General features: G+C 37.4%; 1 protein-coding gene across 4 annotated transcripts in view; it reads left to right on the top strand.

Annotated features, from left to right (window-relative positions):
* The window catches only part of HELZ (helicase with zinc finger), a 236,830-nt gene extending 216,353 nt beyond the window's left edge, over window positions 1-20,477 (top strand). For all 4 annotated transcript variants that reach the window (XM_058284578.2, XM_058284577.2, XM_058284579.2 and 1 more), the window contains 2 exons: window positions 8,197-8,449; window positions 19,122-20,477. In XM_058284578.2, the coding sequence (XP_058140561.1) occupies window positions 8,197-8,449; window positions 19,122-19,456 (588 nt within the window). In that variant the 3' untranslated portion in view covers window positions 19,457-20,477. The remainder of the gene's footprint in view (window positions 1-8,196; window positions 8,450-19,121) is intronic.
* The last annotated feature ends 1,436 nt before the right edge of the window (window positions 20,478-21,913 follow it).

Below are 21,913 nucleotides of genomic sequence, written 5' to 3' on the forward strand. Positions count from 1 at the left end.
TCCTTCATCAGTCTATGGACCACACTTTCAGAAAAGCTGATTTAAAGATCTCCTACAAATCAGTAGCAAAAAGTAGAAGATTCAGTATACAAATAAGCAATGAACAGGTATTAACAGGTTTGAACAAACAAGTTACAGAAGAGGAAACCCAAATGCATCAGAAATATATAACAAAAAATTGCTCAACTTCACTAGCAATCAAGGAGCTATAAATTAAAAGAAGATACTATTATGCATGTAACAGATTGGCAAAAATATACATGTCTGACAATGCCAGGAGTTATGAGTAAGCATGAGCTCTTACACCCTTGCTGATGAGAGTATAAATTGCCATAACCACCTTGTAATGCAAATTCTTATAGAATTGGAGATGTACAATACTCAGAAATTCTTCTAGGTAGATACCCTAGAGAAATTCTTATACTTATAGACAAGGAGACTTGTCAAGAAAGTTTTATTACAGCCTTGTGATATAGAAACAAAAGAAAGTAAATGTTCATCAATAAATGAATGAGTAAATAAATATGGTGCATTCATTGAGTAAAATTCGGTACAGCAGTTAAGATAATAAAGTAGAGCTGCAGGTATCAACATATGTAAATCTTGAAAATATGTTAAGTGAACAGAATAAAAACCAGATTGAAGAATGACATAAATAGTATGACACCATTTCTATAGTGTTAGAACATATGCCAGAGCAATGCTGTTTATTGTTTTTAGATATGTGCCTTATAGTGAAAATACAAGAACATGCATAAAAGTATATGCTCCAACTTTAAAACATGTTTTCCTCTGGAGAAGTGTGTGTAGAGTATTAATTGTAATGCTTTAGTTGAGGTTGTTTTTTTTTTTTAACATTATAAAAAATGTTGGCACTTGCTACAACTGGGAGCTGGTATGTAGGTATTATGATGCTTCCTGTTTGTTTTGGGGCACATGATAATTTTTTTTTTAAAGGTATGCATCATTCTCAAGTGGTCACAGCATGCAAGATTTTAATTTTTTATTGGTCAATCTATATTTTTGACAGAAAACATGTATTTTATTTTTTAGTTAGAAAAATCTTATTTTTAAATGAGCACTAAGAAAATTGGTGATAAAGAAGGAGGTAGTAGGGTGCATGGTAATGTTTGGATATACTCATAGTGGCAACAATTAAAAACCACAGTAGGGGGGGTACTGGGTTCCTGGCCAGTGGTGCTCTGTCGTGGTCCCTAGGGGAGCAGCGACAGTCTCCCAGGTACAGTGGTGGGGACCGGGAGGGAGTGAGGGTTCAACAGTGAGCCCCTGATACTAATGACTATGCTTGTGAGCTGATAAACCCAAAATAATAACAAGGCCTAGAGCAACTTTGTGCCTGGGAATTTCCTTCTGTCAGCCTTCATGTTACTCAAATGTGGCCAGTCTCGAAGCCAAACTCAGCATGTAAATGCAATGCCTTCCCCCCAGCGTGGGACATGACACCCGGGGATGAGCCTCCCTGGCAACGAGGGACCACTATCAACTACCAACTGATGATGCAACTGGAAAATGACCTTATACGGAAGGTTCAATGCGGATCAGCAGAATATCCATGTCTACATAAAATACCATGACTTTAAAATGCTGTTTGACCTAAAGTAAGGGGGAAATGGAAAGGAGAAATGAGTTTATATGGCTACGAGTTTCTAAAAAAGAGTCTGGAGGCTGGCAGAAGGTTTGCCCTCATGCACAACTGAGCAGAGTCAGAGAGACAGATAAAGCAGATACAACCCCCAGATATTGGTTCCTTTGAGGGCTAAAGAGACCCATGGGAGTTATGGTCATGGCCAATGGGGTTAACTGCCAGGGCAGATGGCCCCTCTTTGGAAATGGTGTTTATGTGTGATGAATCTGGACTCAGATGGGATCTCCCTTCATAAGACTTTCATGCTAATGTGCTGGAGGTGCAGTTAATGTTGGGGTTTAAGATATATTTAGGGGATTTGAATCTCTGGACTGACAATGTGATAGCCAGATCCTGAGCCTCAACAGACTCCAGCACCTACAATCTGATTTATTGGACTTACCACACTCAGCTAAGATGGAGGTGAAGAAGGACAACCACCACACCATGGAGCCTAGAGTGATTACAACTGAAAATGGGAGGATTGCATCCAGCATCCAGGTGGAATCTGAGCCTCCTCTTGACATAAAGGTGCAATGGACACAACCAATCCAGTGTCCACATAGAAGAGGTGGCATTGGATTGGGAAAAGTGGACATAATGGACAAAGGGTATGGGGAAAGGCAGGAAGAGATGAGAGGTGGAGGCGTCTTCGGGACATGGAGCTGCCCTGGATGGTGCTTCAGAGGTAATCACCGGACATTGTAAATCCTCACAGGGCCTACATGATGGAATAGAGGAGAGTATGGGCCATGATGTGAACCAATGTATATGAGGTGCAGAGGTGCCCAAAGATGTACTTACCAAATCCAATGGATGTGTCATGATGATGGGAACGAGTGTTGTTGGGGGGGGGGAGAGGGGGGGTGGGGGGGTGGGGTTGAATGGGACCTCACATATATATTTTTAATGTAATATTATTACAAAGTCAATAAAAAATAAAAAAATTAAAAAAAAAAAAAAAAAAAAAGGAAAAAAAAAAAAAAAAAAAGAAGGAGGTAGTATGGTCAGTATAGAACTGATAGTCAATATAGAACTGATAGTGATAGAACTTAAGAGCAGAGGTGATGAGAGGTGGTGGAATTCAAGATAAAGCTTGTTAAGTCCTACTTCCAGTTAGGATGTAGAAAGATATCATCACCCTCACTCTAATAACCAATGTAAACTAGATAAGCTATAAAGTCAATTCTTTTGAACTCGTCAGAGAGAGAATTTTCCAAACATTTTAAGAAGAAATAATAACAGAAAATAGAAGAGGAAGGAATACTTCCCAACTTATTTTATGTGGCCCTGATACTGGTAACTAGACAAAGACAGTACACAAAAAAGAAGACGGCAGATCAATTTCCATGAACATAGATGCAGATATCCACAATAAAACATCAACTCTAGAACTATATAAAATGCCTAATAACATTACAAACATGTGTGATTAATCCCTGGAGCAAGACTGGTTCAGTTTTTTTCAAAATAAATCAATGTAACCCACCATACCAACATTTAAAGAGAAAAACCACTTGCTTTCATCAATTACAGGAAAAAGCATTTGACAAATTACATCACCCATTCATGATAAAAATTACATCTGTTCATGATAAAAACTATAAATAGAAGGGAACTTTTACAACCTGTTAAAAGGCATCTACAGGGAAGTGGTTGTGGCTCAACTGATAGAGCATCCACCTACCATATCGAGGGTCCAAGGGTTCGATACCCAGGGCCTCCTGACCCTTGTGGTGAGCTGACCCGTGCGCAGTGCTGCCACATGCAGGGAGTGCCCTGCCATTCAGGGGTGTCCCCTGCATAGGTGTGTCCCCTGTGTAGGGGTCCCCCACGCACAAGGAGTGTGCCCCATAAGAAGAGCTGCCCCGCGCCAAAAAAAGCGCAGCCTGCCCAGGAGTGGCGCTACACACACGGAGAGCTGATGCAGCAAGATGACAGAACAAAAAAAAAGCAACACAGTTTCTGGTGCCACATGACAAGAATACAAGCAGAACACACAGCGAATGGACACAGAGGGAAGACAATTGGGGAAGGGGAGAGAAATAAATAAAATAAATCTTAAAAAAAAAAAAGGCATCTACAAAAAATCTACAGCTACCATCATACTTAATGGTGTGAGACTGCATGATTTCTCTTTGAGATTGAAAACAAGGCAAGAATGTCTGCTCTTAACACTTCTGTTCGACATTGTACTGGAAGTTTTAGCCAAGTTTTAACCAGTGCAGTAAGGCAAGTAAAGGAAATAAAAGACATACAGGGAAATGGATGTGGCTCAACCAATTGGGCTTCTGGCTGCCATACAGGAGGTCCAGGGTTTGCAGCCCAGGGCCTCCTGGTGAGGGCAGGCTGGCCCACGTGGCTAGCTCACGCAGCAAGATAATGCAACAGGAGACACAGAGGAGAGAAGACGACGTAGCAGAACAGGGAATTTAGGTGAGGCAAGAGAGTAATCGCCTCTCTCCCACTCTGGCAGGTCCCAGAATTGGTTCCAGAGCTACTTGATGAGAATACAGACAGACACAGAGGAACACGCAGCACATGGGCACAGAAAGCAGACAACAGGGGGATCGGTGTGGGGGGTTAGAAATAAATAAATCTTAAAAAAAAAAATAGACATACAGATTTACAAATAAATAAAACTGGCTTTAGTTTCTAATGTAGAAAAAGCCCAAGGAATCTACAAAAAAAACCCCACAAAAACCAAAAATCCTAAAACTAATAAGTGAGTTTAGCAAGGCTACTGGTTGTAAGGGCAACACACAAAAATCTCCTGCGGGGGGGGGGGGGGGGGCGGACTTGGCCCAGTGGTTAGAGTGTCCGTCTACCACCTGGGAGGTCTGCAGTTCAAACCCCGGGCCTCCTTGACCCGTGTGGAGCTGGCCCATGCACAGTGCTGACACGTGCAAGGAGTGCCATGCCACGCAGGGGTGTCCCCCGTGTAGGGGAGCCCCATGTGCAAGGAGTGCGCCCCGTAAGGAGAGCCACCCAGTGCGAAAGAAAGTGCAGCCTGCCCAGGAATGGTGCCACACACACGCACACAAGGAGAGCTGACACAACAAGGTGACGCAACAAAAAGAAACACAGATTCCCCTGCTGCTGACAACAACAGAAGCGGACAAAGAAGACTCAGCAAATAGACACAGAGAGCAGACAACCGGGGGGGGGGGGGGAGAGGAGAGAAATAAATAAATCTTTAAAAGAAATATCTCCAAGGGTTCTATATACTAACAATGTTCAATTGGAAACCAAAAATTTTAAAACGATGCTTTTTAATAGCTCAAAGAAAAATGAAGTACATAGGTATAAATCTAACAAAATCTGTACAGGATCTCTATTCTGAAAACTACAAAATTGCTTAAATGTAATTTATTTAGTGTATAAATTATTTTACTCAGTTGTCATCAAGATTTCTCTGCCTCTACTGAAATTACCTTTGAGGACTAACTCAAAAGTAGCACATCATTTTTTCATGAATTTACCCTCATCTATGCTGTATGAAATAGCTATAACCTTACCTTTTTATATATATAAATATACATATATAATCTTTAACATAACTTTCTAATTTAAAAAACATTTTAGGGAAACGGACTTTGGCCCAGTGGTTAGGGCGTCCGTCTACCACATGGGAGGTCCGCGGTTCAAACCCCGGGCCTCCTTGACCCGTGTGGAGCTGGCCCATGCACAGTGCTGATGAGCGTGGGGAGTGCCGTGCCACACAGGGGTGTCCCCCGCGAAGGGGAGCCCCACGCGCAAGGAGTGCACCGCATAAGGAGAGCTGTCCAGCGCGAAAGAAAATGCAGCCTGCCGAGGAATGACGCCGCCCACGCTTCCCGTGCCGCTGAGGACAACAGAAGCGGACAAAGAAACAAGACGCAGCAAAAAGACACAGAAGACAGACAACCGGGGGAGGGGAGGGGAATTAAATAAATAAAAAATAAATCTTAAAAAAAAAAAAATTTTTAAATTTCAAGTTTTGGATTTTTCTAACATAAAAGATCAGTCATATAATGTGATTTGAAATGGAATTTCACATTCATCTATACATTCTTCTTTGTCAATAGCAGCTTAAGTGTTGTTATAAATACATAACAATAAATACCCAAATCCTTTTGTGCTTTTCAACTGTGTGATTTCTTGGATTTCAGTTTAGAGGATACAAATGATGCATGTTTTCTATAAAGTTTAATTGAATATTGTTACCTTCTCATATCAGCCTTCCATTTCTTCCTGATTTTTAGCTTTTCTCATTTAATAAGCATTTTGAAAAAAAGAAAGCATTGTGGTTCATTTGTAGAATCATTTCCCAAAAAAAAAGGTAGTTGTTTATTCTAATAAGTGTGCCTGTTGATGAAATAGAGCTTATAGAGTTAATGCCTAAAGTTCATATGAACATATTTACTATTCTATATCTCTCAGAGATTTTTTATAACGTGTTCTTTCTGAGGCCATAGCAGACCTTTGCTTTGTACTTCATTATTCGCATATAAAGTCTTTAGAATGTGATCCCCCCCAGAGTTGTGACTGGGCTATTACATCCAAGGATGGTAATAAAAAGAAATGTGCCAATTTAAGATCTAATGATCTTCATAATGTGTCTTGATTAAATAAATTGCACAAGCTGTTGTTACCAGTCATTCAAAGATTGTCTAGGTATAGACCACATAAAACAGTTTGGAAAGGTTGGTTATTCTACTCAATATCTTAATTTAGTGACCCAGACAAGGAAATTTCAAATGTGCTGATTAAATTTGCAGCTGACGTTAAATTAGTTAGTTTGGCTTATATCCTGGGGGAAAATCAAATTCCAAATTAATCTTGACCACTGAAAAAAATTGCCTCTAAAGCAAATTAAAATGAAAGGTGAATTAGATACTACACTGAGAAGAACAATAAAAATGTATTAGAAAAGGAATTGACTAGATAGAAGTATTACCTCTGGCCTTCTTCATCCAGTAACTAAACCTTTGGAAAGACAGAAACGACTTGACCATTTATGGTTTAGTAGTGAGAGAATTGCTTTCCTTGCACCTGGTCCTGCCCCTCTGCATAACGGTAGTGAGTCCAAAACCCATATCCTTTATTGGCTTATAGCCCTGTGGTTCCATCTGTGATGATCTGACACTCACATATTTACACCCATTATTTCCCTATTTAATTCACCTGCCAATATCTCTTTGTGTTATTTTATAGTTACAAAAAAAAAATTCTGTTGTTACTACACTAACTCATCTCTCCCTCTCCTTTTTTATTTTTACTTTTGTCATTTGTTTTAGGCAGTACCGGGGTTTGAACCCGGGGCCTTGTACATGGGAAGCAGGCTCTCAAACCACTGAGCATATCCACTTCCCTCTCCTTTTTAATCCAACCTCCAGTTCCTCATTTCCATTTATTGTTAGCAACAAGGATAAAAGAAAGATTCCCTAGGATCATAATGGACCACAAACTGTTAGGAACTAACAAATTTTATTATTACTGGGAGAAAAAGAGAGATGCAAAAAGGCAATCCCATTCTGTTAAAAGGAACTATCATGTAAGATCTAAAATGGAATCTTATCTTTATATGCTACATTAAAATGATCATACACCATTGAATACTTCCTATGTGCCAGGAACTGTTAAAAATGCTTAACTCATTTAATTCTTAAAACAATCCTAAGAGTTAGTTACTGTGTGTAATCCACTTTGCAGATGAAGCAGTTGAGTTGCCAGAAGATTAACTCAATTGCCCAGGGTGACTTGCTGATAAATAGCAGAGCCCGAAGTCTAACCCAGATAGCCTGGCTCACTGCCTGTCCTCTGGGAAGGACACTGAATATGGATCACAACAGTCAGGCAAGAAAATAATTAGAGGACACTTAGGTAACATTAAAAATATCTCAAAAGGGCAGGAAAACAGATCTTAAGAGAGTTAAAGGAATCTAGGTTTTGTAGTTTAGGGAGGGAAAAATACAAGGATTAAGTTAAGTGATTTCAAACATATAAAGGGTTTTGAACAAGGTAGTGAATGTTCTCTGTCAGTTGATCTTGACTAAAAAAAGAAATACAGTTAAAACCAATCACGAGTATTTATGTTTCAGGACAGGAGAAATCATATCTTGCCATCAGATAGAAGGAATAATAAATGGGTGGCTGTGAAGGCTCAAGCTCAGGCTTAGGCTCAAGAAATGAATGCAGAATGGATGACTGTGTTCAAAATGTCTATGATTCGATTGACTTGTGACTGTAATTTCTGTTTAATTCTGAGTGGATACCTTCATTCTTATTCTTAATCTGCTCTTATGTAAAAATTTAAATAGAATTTGAATACTGAAGATAGGTAGTTTGTTTTTGGTCATAGAAGCAGAATGATTTTGAACCTAGGTCCCCTGACACCCTGTCCAAAGCTCAGACTGCTTTTGGGGAGGTTTTTACAGTTGCATAAGAGAATATTCTTTAAAATTTCTACTTAATTTTAGTGAGATTGCTGTGGACTGAAAAGGGTGTGTGTGGGGAGGGTGGTGGAATAAAGTGCACTGATTTATGAAGTGTCCTTTTTCTTTGTGCAGTATGAACCCAGAGGACCTGGTCGGCCCTTGTACCAAAGAAGAATCTCATCTAGTTCAGTTCAGCCTTGTTCTGAAGAACTAAGCACTCCTCAAGACAGTCTTGGTCAGTGTAAAGAGCTTCAGGACCATAATAACCAATCTTCTTTCAACTTTTCATCCCCGGAGTCCTGGGTAAACAACACCTCATCTACCCCCTACCAGAACATTCCATGCAATGGATCCAGTAGGACAGCTCAGCCCCGAGAGTTGATAGGTAAGATAGAGTTGGCAGATTGCCCTAACTCTGCAATTTAAAATACTCAGCTCCTGGACATTTAGAGAGTTTTTCTTTCTACCACCCCTCCATTTGCATTATTTTTGAACATTATTAAGTGTACCATAGCTCATAGATGTGCTTAGGCTCACATATTAATCTAGGACTGTTTTGATTCCATATTTATGCTTTGGAAGGTAAGTAGATCCAGCCATATTTTGAAACTAGTTATTTTGATCGTTTTGAACCGTGACTGAATGAAAGAAGTAATGGAGCTTAAACTGTATTTCTAAATGGAATCACCTTGTTTGGGAAAGGTTTTTTTCTGGTTTGGTTTTTTCCTTCAGAGTTGAGGGTGTAAGTTGGTTGGGTCAATATTAATCAGTTTTCAAGAATTTATTGTCAATAAAGCTGTATTTTGCTGTGTAATAGAACTTGGTCTCAAGAGAGGCCAGTAAAGTCTAACATTTTGAGATTTAGAAATCTTATGCATCTTCTTTGTATTCTAAGAAATGGAGAAGTCTGTGGCTAAAGAAATAAAGGCACAGAAAGGGATAGGAATGGACAAGGCACTCTAAACTTTGTATCATATGGTGGAAAGTCTTTCCTTTAGCTTTGAATATGAATGCCCTTTCATTTTCCTTTGTTGCCTCTTCCTTTCATGTTGAATGTAAAGAAACTATATTATTTGAGCTCCGGAATGCCCTACTCTTTGTAGGCTACAGACGTTAATTTTTGTGACTAAGTCTGTGGTCTTGTGCAGTGAATTTCTGCCATGGTAGCATCATTTTTTTTTTTTTATTTGAAAGGTCTCACATAAATACACTCATACTATCACATTTGAATTTCTTGAGAAACGTTTAAATTATAAATCAGTGCAAATAATTTGTTACTTTCTAGTTTGCTTTATTATATTTTAAAGGTAACATAATTTCTCTTCTTTTTTCATCCCCTAAGTTTTAGAATGACTTTTGACCAAAATCACTAAAACCTGATCAGTGCTGATAAGGTAGAAAGTTCCTAAACAAGCACTCAAAGCTCATGTTGTTTATGGCATCTTTTTCTCAAATATAAAATATATTTTCTTCATTGCTAGCAGACAAATCGTAGTATTCTTTAATTGAAAATAATGCTTTAAGTGTGAGATTAATTAAAAATCAGTCATGTACTAAAACACAACTCCTTGCTTATCAGTATTATTCCCCACTAGAGGAACATAGCAATTACCAGTGGTGAATCAGAAGGAAAATAATCACAACATGGGAGACTACTTTTTGAAACACAAGAGTTATTTCTTGAACGTGAAGAAAATTGTTCATTTTATATTGATTTGAAATTTAAAAGAGATCATTGTGTCTGATATGGCCATGTTTTCTCCACAATTAAATTCTGAGCTTGAAAATAGAAACCATATCTTTGACCTTTTTGAACTCTGAGTTTCCCATTTGGGCACTGAACATACTTCAGGCTTGGTAAGTGCTTGCTGAGTAAGGGAATAGTTAAAATAGATTTGTGAGGTGAAGAGCACAATCCATTCACACTGTATGTAGGGCTTTCCCACCTGGTGGTATCCAAAAGTTCTGATGGGGTTCCCCTTTCCAACATGGCTATGTGTAGGCTCTCTTCACTTAACCTTTATAGACATCATTTATCAGATGTTTTCTTTTAATGGGTTGGTGAAGACAAGATTAAATAGGGATGTGATTTTTTAAAATATCACTGGCTTTATTTATTTATTTTTCTGAGTCCAAGTCTCAAAGCTTTATTGAAACAGCCTGACCTGGGGCTCAGGCAGGAGCAGTACAGGGGCAGCAGCTAGGTCTTGTCTGGCCTGCTAGGCCTCAACTTCGTGGCTGGGAAAGGACAGCTGTCCCAGGGCAGCCTCGATGCTGGACACAGGCAGACACTGGCTTTAGATGAGTAAAATTCAGAGTTGTAAAGAATGAGTCTCATTAGGAATTCATGTGCTAAATCAAATTAATGGACATCCATATTCACAGTCAGGTGGGAACACAGGCATTAGGGTAAACTGCCTCTAAAATATTATTTTGTAAATACCTATTATTTAATTTAAAACATTTAAAAGTAATTGCATTGTCCTTAAAACAAGAACATATTTTTAAATGATAAACTTAGTAAAGTGAATAAAAACAGTGCTTTTTTTTTTTTAAAGATTTATTTATTTCTCTCCCTTTACCCACTCCAGTTGTCTGTTCTCTGTGTGTGTTTGCTGCGTGTTCTTTTTTTGTCCACTTCTGTTGTTGTCAGCGGCACGGGAATCTGTATTTCTTTTTGTTGTGTCATCTTGTTGTGTTGCGTCGTCTTGTGTCAGCTCTCCGTGTGTGCGGCACCATTCCTGGGCAGGCTGCACTTTCTTTCGTGCTGGGCGGCTCTCCTTACGGGGTGCACTCCTTGAGCCTGGGGCTCCCCTACGCGGGGGACACCCCTGCGTGGCTCAGCACTCTTTGTGTGCATCAGCACTGCGCATGGGCCAGCTCTACACGGGTCAAGGAGGCCCAGGGTTTGAACCACAGACGTCCCATATGGTAGACAGACGCCCTAACCACTGGGCCAAGTCCATTTCCCAAAACAGTGCATTTTCGAACTGCCTAGATTTTATGTATTATTTTAGACAGTGCAGGTCACTTTTATATTTAAATGTTTTGTTAAACTGATTTTTTTTCTTTTTTCTTTTTCTAATGTTTTTAAAAAGTAATTTTTCATTCCCCAAATCAATAACATTTGGGGGGTGGGGAGGATAAATATTCTAGAAAGATTTAAAATCATTTAAAAGTTTCATGAATTTTAAAAGTTTTAAATTGGTATTATGAAATTAACATTGAGTAAATAAAATACCAAGACTAAAATATGAATACTTTCACCTTAACCTCTGAATCCTAGTTTTATTATGTTTTATTGGGCAACTGTTTTTTCTGATGTTAAAATGCCTTTTTAAAAGAAATCAAGTCAGAGCAGCTGCCCTCTATACCTCACCCCCTCAGATGACTCCCTCGTCTGTTTGCTTGTTGCCTGCTTGTTTCTTCTTTAAGAGGCACCAGGAACTGAACCCTTAACTAAAAATAACATCTTCAAATGCTCCTGTTTACAATGGGTTCACACCACCCATAGGAATTAAGATTAAGAACATGTTTTTTCTTAGGGTACATAATTCAACCTAACACAGGTATAAAAAAATATTCGCAGGATTTCTTGTGGTTTCAGTTATTTCCTTATTTTGAATTCAAGGATAGAACAACCTAGCCTAAATATCTGAAAATCAAAAGGTTGGTTTTCCTCTGTTTCATAATTGTCTTAAGCTATACTTGATTTCAAGGAACAGAAGTGTAGCCAAAGTAGCTCAAGTAAAGAGGATTTTTTTGGAAGTAAGGTACAGAAAGAACAGTTGGATTCACTGGAACTGGATAGTTTCCTGGGAGATACATATCATCTATGTAGCCTGCATAACACATGTGCCTGACCTTAATAAATATGCAAATTCTAGATGTAACTATTATAACATTTCTCCTGGGACCATGTGGCCTTCCTCTGTGTATATACTCCATTCTTGTACTTATCTTTGTAGATTAGTGTTCTCATTGCTCTGCTTTCTCTGTATTTTTAAGTGGCTTTGGGTTCCCACAGTGCCTTGAGTCCACTTAATCTAGCCAAAGGACTCAATAAGTCAATCTCTCTTCTCTCTCTCTCTCTCTCTCTCTCTCTCTCTCTCTCTCTCTCTCTCTCTCACACACACACACACACACACACACACACACACTCACCTGAATTCCTAGAAGAAGAAATCTGGCCTGTTTTGTATCATGTATGATCCAGAGTTGAGAGTAGAACTCTTTCTTTAAGATAGGAACACAGGAGGGGAGAAACAATTTATCTAGTCCACAGACCATTGGATGCATCAATAAGCATAGCGCCAATACTCTGAGAACTCAAGCAAAAAAGATGGCATTGTCCTCTCCCACAAGGAACTATCTAGTTTGGTAAATAAAGTTAACATACATGAAGCAGTAGCAGTCAGTATCAAAAGACATGAAATCAAGTGCTAAGTGTGCAAAACAGATGTTGTACCCTTAGAAATGACGAAATAATTGAGAAGGCTTTGTTGAAGGGGGGATAACTCACCTATAAGGTTTAACCTTATGTACTTTTGTTGTCTAATATTAACCTACCCTATCAAGGGTAGTTTTCTGAAAAATCGGTTCCCATTCTTGTCTTGGTGTCTTTACCTTTGTGATTTTCCTCCCTCTATCACATAAAAGCTAAGTTGTCACAAAGAGATCCCAAACTACAATGGCTTAAATAAGATAGAACTTTATTTTTCTCTCACATAGTAGTCTGGCTGATCCAAGCTAGCTTAGTAGCTCTACTTCATAAGCTCAAAAGGGATGCGAGTGACTTCTGGTTTAGTATTCTCTGAAAGATTGTCTTCATTTGCATGTCCAAAGCTGGGTCTCTGCCATGGCTGTGTTTCATGGCAAGTTGTTTGTCTTTAGGCTAGGGATGATGCAAAAATTGCATATTCCATTAAGTCAAATTTAGTCACTTAGCCATAGTCAGCTGCAAGGGAAGCTGGGAAATGTAGTTGCTAGCTGAGCAGCCATGTGTCCAGTTTAAAATTGGTGTCATGGATGGATGGGGCTTCTATTACTAAAGGTAAGAAAATAAAAAATGGACGCAAGGGATCATTAATAGTGTCCACCATACCCTCCCAACCTTTCTCTACCTATCTATATCTTGTCCTTCAAGACTCATCCCAAGTTTTGTTTTTCCCATGAAGATTCCTTCTCTGCCATTCTCTCGGAACTCCTTCACTACCTGTCAGTATTTACTTTGCACTTAACATGGGCCACTTCATTAGCATTTCTGTATACTACTGATGAGCAATCTGAGGAGGAGGTCAGAAAAAAATTCCATTTATAATAGGGACTAAAAGAATCAAATATTTAGGAATAAACATAACCAAGGAACTAAAGGCCCTATATTCAGAATACTATAAAACATTGCTAAAAGAAAAACCAAAGAAGACCCAAATAAATGGAAGAATATTCTGTGCTTGTGGATTAGAAGACTAAGTATCGTTAAAATGTCAGTCCTACCCAAACTGATTTACAGATTTAATACAATCCCAATCAAAATCACAACAGCCTTTTTTGCAGAAATGAGAAAGTCAGTTATCAAATTAATTTGAAAGGATAAGGGGCCCTGAGTAGCCACAAATGTCTTTCAAAAGATGAATGGAGTTGGAGGACTCTCACTTCTGACTTTAAAGCCTGTTACTTAGCTACAGTGGTAAAAACAGCATGGTACTGGCATATAAAGATAGACATGTTGATTAATGGAACCAAATCAAGAACTCAGAAATAGACTCTCACATCTGTGATCAAGTGATTTTTGACAATTCTGTCAAGCCCACCCAGCTGGGCCAGAAAAATCTGTTCAACAAATGGAGCTGGGAGAACTTGATATCAATAACCAAAAGAAAGCAAGAGAACCTCTATCTCACACCTTATACAAAAATTAACTCAAAATTGATCAAGTACCTAAATATAAAAGCTACAGTCATACAACTCCTAGAAGAAAATGTAAGGAAACATCTTCAAGATCTTGTGGTAGGTGGTAGTATCTTAAACCTTACACACAAAACGACAAAAGAAAAAAAATAGATAAATGGGACCTTTTCAAAATTAAACTTTGTCAAGAAAATAAAAAGGCAACCTACTCAATGGGAGAAAATATTTGGAAACCCCATACTTGATAAGGGCTTGATATTCATGCTGGACATTATATATCCTGCCATAACCCACTGAATGTCCTGGGGGAGAGTATAAACTACAATGTAAACTATTGGCTGTGGGGAGCAGCAGTGCTCTAAAATGTATTCACCAAATGCAATGAATGTGCCACAATGATGAAAGAGGTTGTTGATGTGGGAGGAGTGGAATGGGGTGGGATGTGGGGTATATAGGAACCTCATACTTTTTAATGTAACATTTTTTTATGGGAAGTGGATGTGGCTCAACTTGTTGAGTGTCTGCCTACCATATAGGAGGTTCAGGGTTCAAATCCAGGGCCTCCTGGCCCATGTGGCGAGCTGGCCCACGCGGAGTGCCACTGCATGCCAGGAGTGCTGTGAGTTTCCCCCACGTAGGGGACCCCCACGCACAAGGAGAGTGCCCCACAAGGAGAGCCACCTCTGTGTGAATAAAATGCAGCTGGCGGCGGACTTGGCCCAGTGGTTAGGGCGTCCGTCTACCACATGGGAGGTCTGCGGTTCAAACCCCGGGGTTCCTTCACCCGTGTGGAGCTGGCCCATGCTCAGTGCTGATGTGCTCAAGGAGTGCCCTGCCATGCAGGGGTGTCCCCCCCGTAGGGGAGCCCCATGCGCAAGGAGTGCGCCCCGTAAGGAGAGCCGCCCAGAGCAAAAGAAAGTGCAGCCTGCCCAGGAATGGCGCCACACACATGGAGGGCTGACACAGCAAGATGACGCAACCATAAGAAACACAGATTCCCTTGCCGCTGACAACAACAGAAGCGGACAAAAGAAGACACAGCAAACAGACACAGAGAACACACAACTGGGGTGGGGGGGAAGGGGAGAGAAATAAATAAATCTTTAAATAATAAGTGCAGCCCACCCAGGAGTGGCACCGCACACACAGAGAACTGATGCGGCAAGATGATGCAACAAAAAGAGACACAGATTCCCGGTGCCTCTTGAGAATGCAAGCAGACACAGAAGAACACACAACAAATGGACACAAGGGAGCAGACAATGGGGGCCAGGGAGGAGAAATAAATAAAATAAATCTTTAAAAAAAAACAAACATTTCTTATGATCTATGTATCTTCAAAAACATTTTTTTAAATAAAGTTTATTTTTTTAAAAATCTGCAATGAGATACCATTTTACACCTTACAGAATGGCCATTAGGAAATCAGAAAACTACAAGTGCTGGAGAGGATGTGGTGACATTGGAATACTCCTTCACTATTGGTGGAAATGTAGAATGGTGCAGCCTCTCTGGCAGACAGTTTGGCAGTATTTCAGGAAGCTGAATGGAGAGCTGCCATATGATCCAGCAATCCTGTCGCTAGGAATATATTCAGAAGATCTGAAAGTGAGGACATGAATGGACATTTGCACATTGATTTCATAGTAGCATTATTCACAATTGCTGAAATATGGAACCAGCCCAAGTGTTCATCAACCAATGAATGGATAAACAAAATGTGGTATATACATACAGTGGAGTACTATTCAGCTGTAAGAAGAAATGAAATTGGGATGCATATGACAAACATTGATAAACATTGAGGACATTATGTTGAATGAAATAAGCAAGACACAAAAGGACAAATATTTCATGGTCTCACTAATATGAACTAAATATGAGTAAACTCATGGAGGTAAACTATAGAGTATAAGTTGATAGGAGATGGAATATGGGGTGAGAAAGGGAGCTGATGTTTAAGGTATGTAGAGTTTTTCATAAGGTTTATTGTAAAAGTGTGGAAATTAATAGAATTGATGGTAAAACAGTGAGTATAACTAACACTGCTAATTTATAAATGTGATTGTGGTTGACAGGGTAGTCTGTGGATGTAAATGTCAATGAAAGGAAGCTAGAAAATAATCTAGGGATGTATAACAATGATTTCAATGGTGAATCAAGATTGTGGTTATTACTATAAATATAAGAATGTTCTTTTACAAAGTCTCAAGAATATGGTGAATGTGTAGTGGCAATGCTCCAAAATGTGCTTATCAATTGGAATGAATGAAAGATGTTGCTAATGTGGGAAAATGTGGGAGGTGTGGGGATTGGGGAATATGGAATCCCCTGTATATTCTCTGTAACATTTGTATACTTGAAGTATCTTTTAAAAAATAAAAAAAGTGAAAAAAAAAATATGGTGGCACATGAGAAAATTGCAACTAATGTAACTTATGAACAATAGTTAACAGTGATGTAATATTTTTGCAGCAGTGGCAAAGAAGATATATCAGTTCTAAAAATAGGGCAGTGTAAGAGGGTATAGGGTTTTTATTTTTGGAGTAATGAAAATCTCTAAAATTGACTGAGGTGATGACAGCATAATTCTGTGATGAAAATGAGAACCACTGAGTGTACACTTTGAATGGACTGTACAAAGCATGGGACTTGTATATCACAGGAAATCCAGTGGTGGAAGAAGGACTGTGGTTAACAGGACAAATAGGAGACCGTTCTCTCATGAATTGTAGCAAATACATAATACAAATATAGGGTATTAATAATCAGATGGGTTAGGGAAAAAAATACCAAATGTCAGATATTTGGTATATCTGGTATATTTGGACTATAGTTAGTTTGTAGTTTATAACAAATGTTTCACATCAGTGCAAGGTGTTGATGGTGGCATGATTTATAGGAGCCCTTTATGATAATATGCATTTTTGTTTTGTAAGTTCACAACTCTTACCATATACTTACTGTTTATGTATGTGCATGTATGAATGATATACTTCAATAAAATTTTATTTATAAAAAACAAACACAAGGAAGAAAAAAAAAAAGACATGGGCCACTTTGTTATTTAACTATAACACGGTTTATACCTCCATGAATAATGACATCATAACTCATGAAGGGCCACTGGTAGTAACTTTATACTTTCTGTAGGCCTAGCACAACATACAGTACATAATAAATGGCCAACAAATGCTTGTTGAATTGATTTGAATTGGTAATTTAAGGTTTTACGTAGCGAAATGGGCAAATTCCAGATAAGAGAAAAAACCTGCAAGAAAGCAGGAAAATAAGAATGAGCATGATTCACTTGGCCTGTCTAACTATATAGATGGTCTGGTGACAATATCCATAATTTATTTATCTAGGAGGAGGTGGGTGAGGAAAATAATATAGGAAAATTTTGAATAGCAAATAATACAGTTCACTGTAGAGTCACAATACTAAAACAGTACTAATACAGGAATAGACATATAGTAGAGTAGAAAGCCCAGATACAAATAGAAAGGTACAAAAGAATTCAGTATATATATAATAAAAGTAGAATGAGCATGGAAAGAATGGATTATTCAGTAAATGATACAAACTCAGTTGTGTAACCATTCAGGGAAAAATTAAACAAGCAAAGTTATATTTTTACCTTATACCCTATACTAAAACAAATTGCAAATAAAGATTTTAATTTAAAACATAAAATCATTAAAGATCTAAGAAAAATATAGAAACTTTTTCTGACTTTATAAAGGGAATAGTTTATAGATATATTTATTTAAAATCCAAAACATTTATTGACAAAGTGGAAATAAAAAATTGTAAATTAAAATCACAAAGTAGGTAAAAAATATTTTTTGAAACATATGACAGAGTATTAGTATCCGTTATATGTAAAAAGCTCTTACAAAATAATATAGAAAAGAGCAATAAAATAGAATATCCAATAGAATAATGAACAATGGTTATATCCAGCAGTCCACAAATGGGTCGTAAAATGGGGGAAAAGTGTTCATACACACCAGTAATGAAAGAAATGCAAATTAACTCTACAACAAGAAAATTATCTAATACCAATGTTGTAACTGGTTAGAGAAACAACTAGACTCTAACATTTTTGGTGTGAGTATAAATGGGGAGTGTCTTCTTCGAGTTTTGCCATAGTTACCAAAAGTTTTAATTGTGTATATTCCATTTGACCCAGCCATTTTCTCCTAGTAATTCTAAGGAAATTAGTCATGAATATGTAGCAATATTTTTTCTACAGTAACATTTATCACAGTTTATAAAAGTGAAAAATTGGCTGTATTCGAGATTTCTAAAAATGAGAGATTATTTTTAAGTAAGTGATGAAATATTCTGCATTAAAAAGTGTGCATAGGAAAAATACACCATCAAAGTAAGGTGTCTCTGATATTTGGGAATATGGATTATCTATTTCTTTGGGCTTTTCCGTAATTTCCAAATTGTCAATGAATCTGAATTAAAACTTTTAAAAGATTTAAAACAAAAACAGTATTTGGAAACATGCTGTGGTATTAGGGTTTAGTGGGCAATAAAATTGATTAGTAAAGGTAGAATCCAATTTAAAGGATATTAAAAATCAAGCACAGTATAGAAATGTAATTTACAGCTTTTGTTAATTTTCTAGTTAGAGAAGTTGCTTTTTAATCCATCTTATTCTACATTTATATAATATCTATTACAAGAAAGGATAGTATTTTTAACAAGTATAATCCAATGCTAGTATTAATTAGGTTAATAATAAAGGCTCTTTTGACCAGAAATCTTTATATACAGCCAATTTGTATTGAAGAAAGGACATGTTTGTTCCCATCTTTAAACTATGAGCAGTTAATATAATATAAAATTGTACAATTGTTCAACTTTTTTTTCTTAGTAAACCTTCAAATTGTCCTTATATTTCTTCTGTGTTAGTTGTTTAAGGTCACATGGTTAATTCTTTGTGAGTGTATTTATAAGCTAGAGAAGTTTATTTAGATGTGTTCTGATTTCAACATTCTGTATAGTTGTCTGTCTTTGTGACGCACTTGCCAGTAGTTCGATATGTGAGAACCAGTTATAACACAGTGAGTTGAGATACATGACTATTACAAGTCCACCCTTAAATCAGTGTCACTGTTCTCTGCTTTTAGCTCCTCCCAAGATTGTCAACCCCCCAGAGGATCAACTGAAGTCTGAAAACCTCGAGTTGTCCAGTTCCTTCAACTATAATGTGCTGCAGCATCTTGGCCAGTTTCCCCCCCTCATGCCCAACAAGCAGATCGCCGAGTCAGCCAACAGCGGTAGCCAGCAGACCTCTGCGGGGAGCAAGCCCGCCATGTCCTATGCCAGTGCTCTGCGGGCCCCCCCCAAGCCAAGGCCCCCACCTGAGCAGGCCAAGAAGAGTAGCGACCCTCTGTCTCTGTTCCAAGAACTTAGCCTGGGGAGTTCATCAGGCAGCAATGGCTTTTACTCCTATTTTAAATAATCACTTTTTTCCTCAAGGGAGAATGTTTTAATTTCTGTTTGTATCAATAGAATTAAGATAGTTGGACTTCATCTATAGATGCACATTTCCCTTTGTTTTTAATATTAAATATGTTCTCACTTAATTGCTTTGCTGCTAGACTTGCAACTAATTTTTTAAAAGTATATTCCATTATTTTGCATTTTTGATGTGTCCGAATTTTGACAGCTTTTATGTAGAATAAAAAGTATTTTTAAATTTGTGTATTGTTACATATGTTTGCATCAAGCTAGCAGCTAAGAGGTTAATTGTGCAACTATTAAAAAAAAAAAAGAGAAAAAAGTTTGTCTAAAATGTATTTAAAAAAAATTGTAAGTAGCATTTACATTTATTCAATAATATTACCATATGCTGGGTTTCTGTACCAGAAATGGCCAGTTGATGTACAAATGTATGTTATTTTTGCTTAAATTCATTTAAAAATTTTTTAAAATAAAGGGGCAGCATCTTCTAAATACTTTTAAGTTTTATCAGCTCTTTTGGTGACAGGATGCTGCATTCTAAAACTTTTATAGTTTTAGACTATGTATGATGTGCTATTGTACTCTCCATCCACTGTAGGATAGAGTTAAAGGCATTCTTTGCAGGTGTTTTTAGTATGCCACTGTTTTTTGAAACACAAAAAAAACATTGGCACACTTAGTTATTTTATTTTTTGGACAAGCTGTACTTCAAGCTTGTTTTTAATGTTAATTTGATAGTGGTTGGTTTTTTTTTTTAAACAAATCATGAAGCTGAAAAATTTTTAGGATTGTTGGTGCTTAGTAGACTTGATAACTATTTTAAAAATGCGTGAATTTAGTAAAATCCTTTTTTTTCTCACTATGCATGTATAAATGTTTGTAATCTGGCTTTTTCCCCCTTCTCCAGTGGTATAAAGAATTGTGCCGGCTTTAAAGTTTATTTTTTTTCCTCCAGTAAAATTTTTGGTACCTTATATGTTGTTTACATTAAAATGTGACATTATACATGGAAATTCAAATATTTTGCTAATTGTTTTGTTTGAGGAGCATCATTAAAGAAGAAATATAATGTTTGTCAAAAATCTATCAAAATTCATCAAAATCTGGGATAGAAAACTTACCCTTGTTTTTCTTGTCTTTCAGTTCTTCTAAAATAACCCCTAAACTTGTACAAAATATAAACTTTAAATAGCTATCTTAAATATTCTGCATTCCACAAATTGTTTTGAATGAACTTCAGCAAAATCCAAAGGAAAACATTTACCCTCTTAAAACTTATGGTCTTGTAATATTTTGAAGCATCGCATGTCCTTATTTTTCCTGATCTAATGTATTACTTTAATCTTCAGTGAAATCTTAAAACTGCATTATAACTTAAAAAAAAATGTTTTTAATAAGATGAGGCTGGGAAACATTTCAAAGGGACCCAACCTTCCTGATGATCCATTCAAAAGTAGTTTTTTTTTGGAGGACTACCTTTGATTAGGCCATCTTATAATAGAAGTTCATTTTTTTAATGGAGTTGAAAAGTGGCAGGGCTAAAGAAAAACTACTTATATCTCTTATTGTACTGGAGTTTAGTTTGTGTTGACTGGCCAAACCCCCCTGTAATCCTCAGATACTTTGGTATAAGAGTGTGCCTTTAGTTAAAGGTTAGTAAGCTACAGGAAAATGAGGTGTACCTCTTTGATTCTATTCTTTTTGCTCAGAGTACAATTCATTCGTATGTGGCTTCACATTACAGGTGGGTGGGTCTCTCTGTGTGGTGGCAGTTTTAGATCCTTAGACTACAGATGATTTAATGGTTAGTATAAATCACATTTGGAAAACTGAGCCTACAAGTTATACCACCATGTTTTCTTTTTGCTCAGCATACTTTAGGCAGAAGAAAATTTTTTTGCTTTGTAGCTCTTGTCTTTCCTACTCAATGAAAAAACTTAAGTCATAGCTCAAGTGGAAATTAAGTGTCCCTGAAGGGAGGATGTCTGTGAAAATAATTTTATGGTCAGTGATGATTCCGCCTGCCATTGCCTCCCCAGAATATAGAAGATTACAACACAAGCTAGATCAGTGTTCAAAAGCATTTCAGTAATATGAAAAACAGAAGTGTAATGTCAGGGCTTTCACTTAACCTCTTATCATGAAGTAATTGCCTAATTTTTTGTTTTCCATACTTGAACCTTTAAAAAAAATCAATTTTTAAGTTATTTATATTTATATTTAGTTAAGGGGTCATGTGCACACCCCACCACCGTAAATAAATATATTCTTAATGGAAGCTTCAGATAAAGAAGCTGCTGTTATAACATCCCCCATTTCAAGCAGTTCTAAAAAATCAAAAACAATAGCTACTTATTAGTCTATTACTCTGGTAAGTGTCCAAGTGTTCCTTATTTCTGTATTGTTTCTACAGCCATTCAAGGATTTGAATGTTTCCATCTGCTCCTTTTAAATT

This window comes from Dasypus novemcinctus, chromosome 21, assembly GCF_030445035.2.
Source record: "Dasypus novemcinctus isolate mDasNov1 chromosome 21, mDasNov1.1.hap2, whole genome shotgun sequence".
In the NCBI taxonomy this organism is placed as follows: Eukaryota; Metazoa; Chordata; class Mammalia; order Cingulata; family Dasypodidae; genus Dasypus; species Dasypus novemcinctus.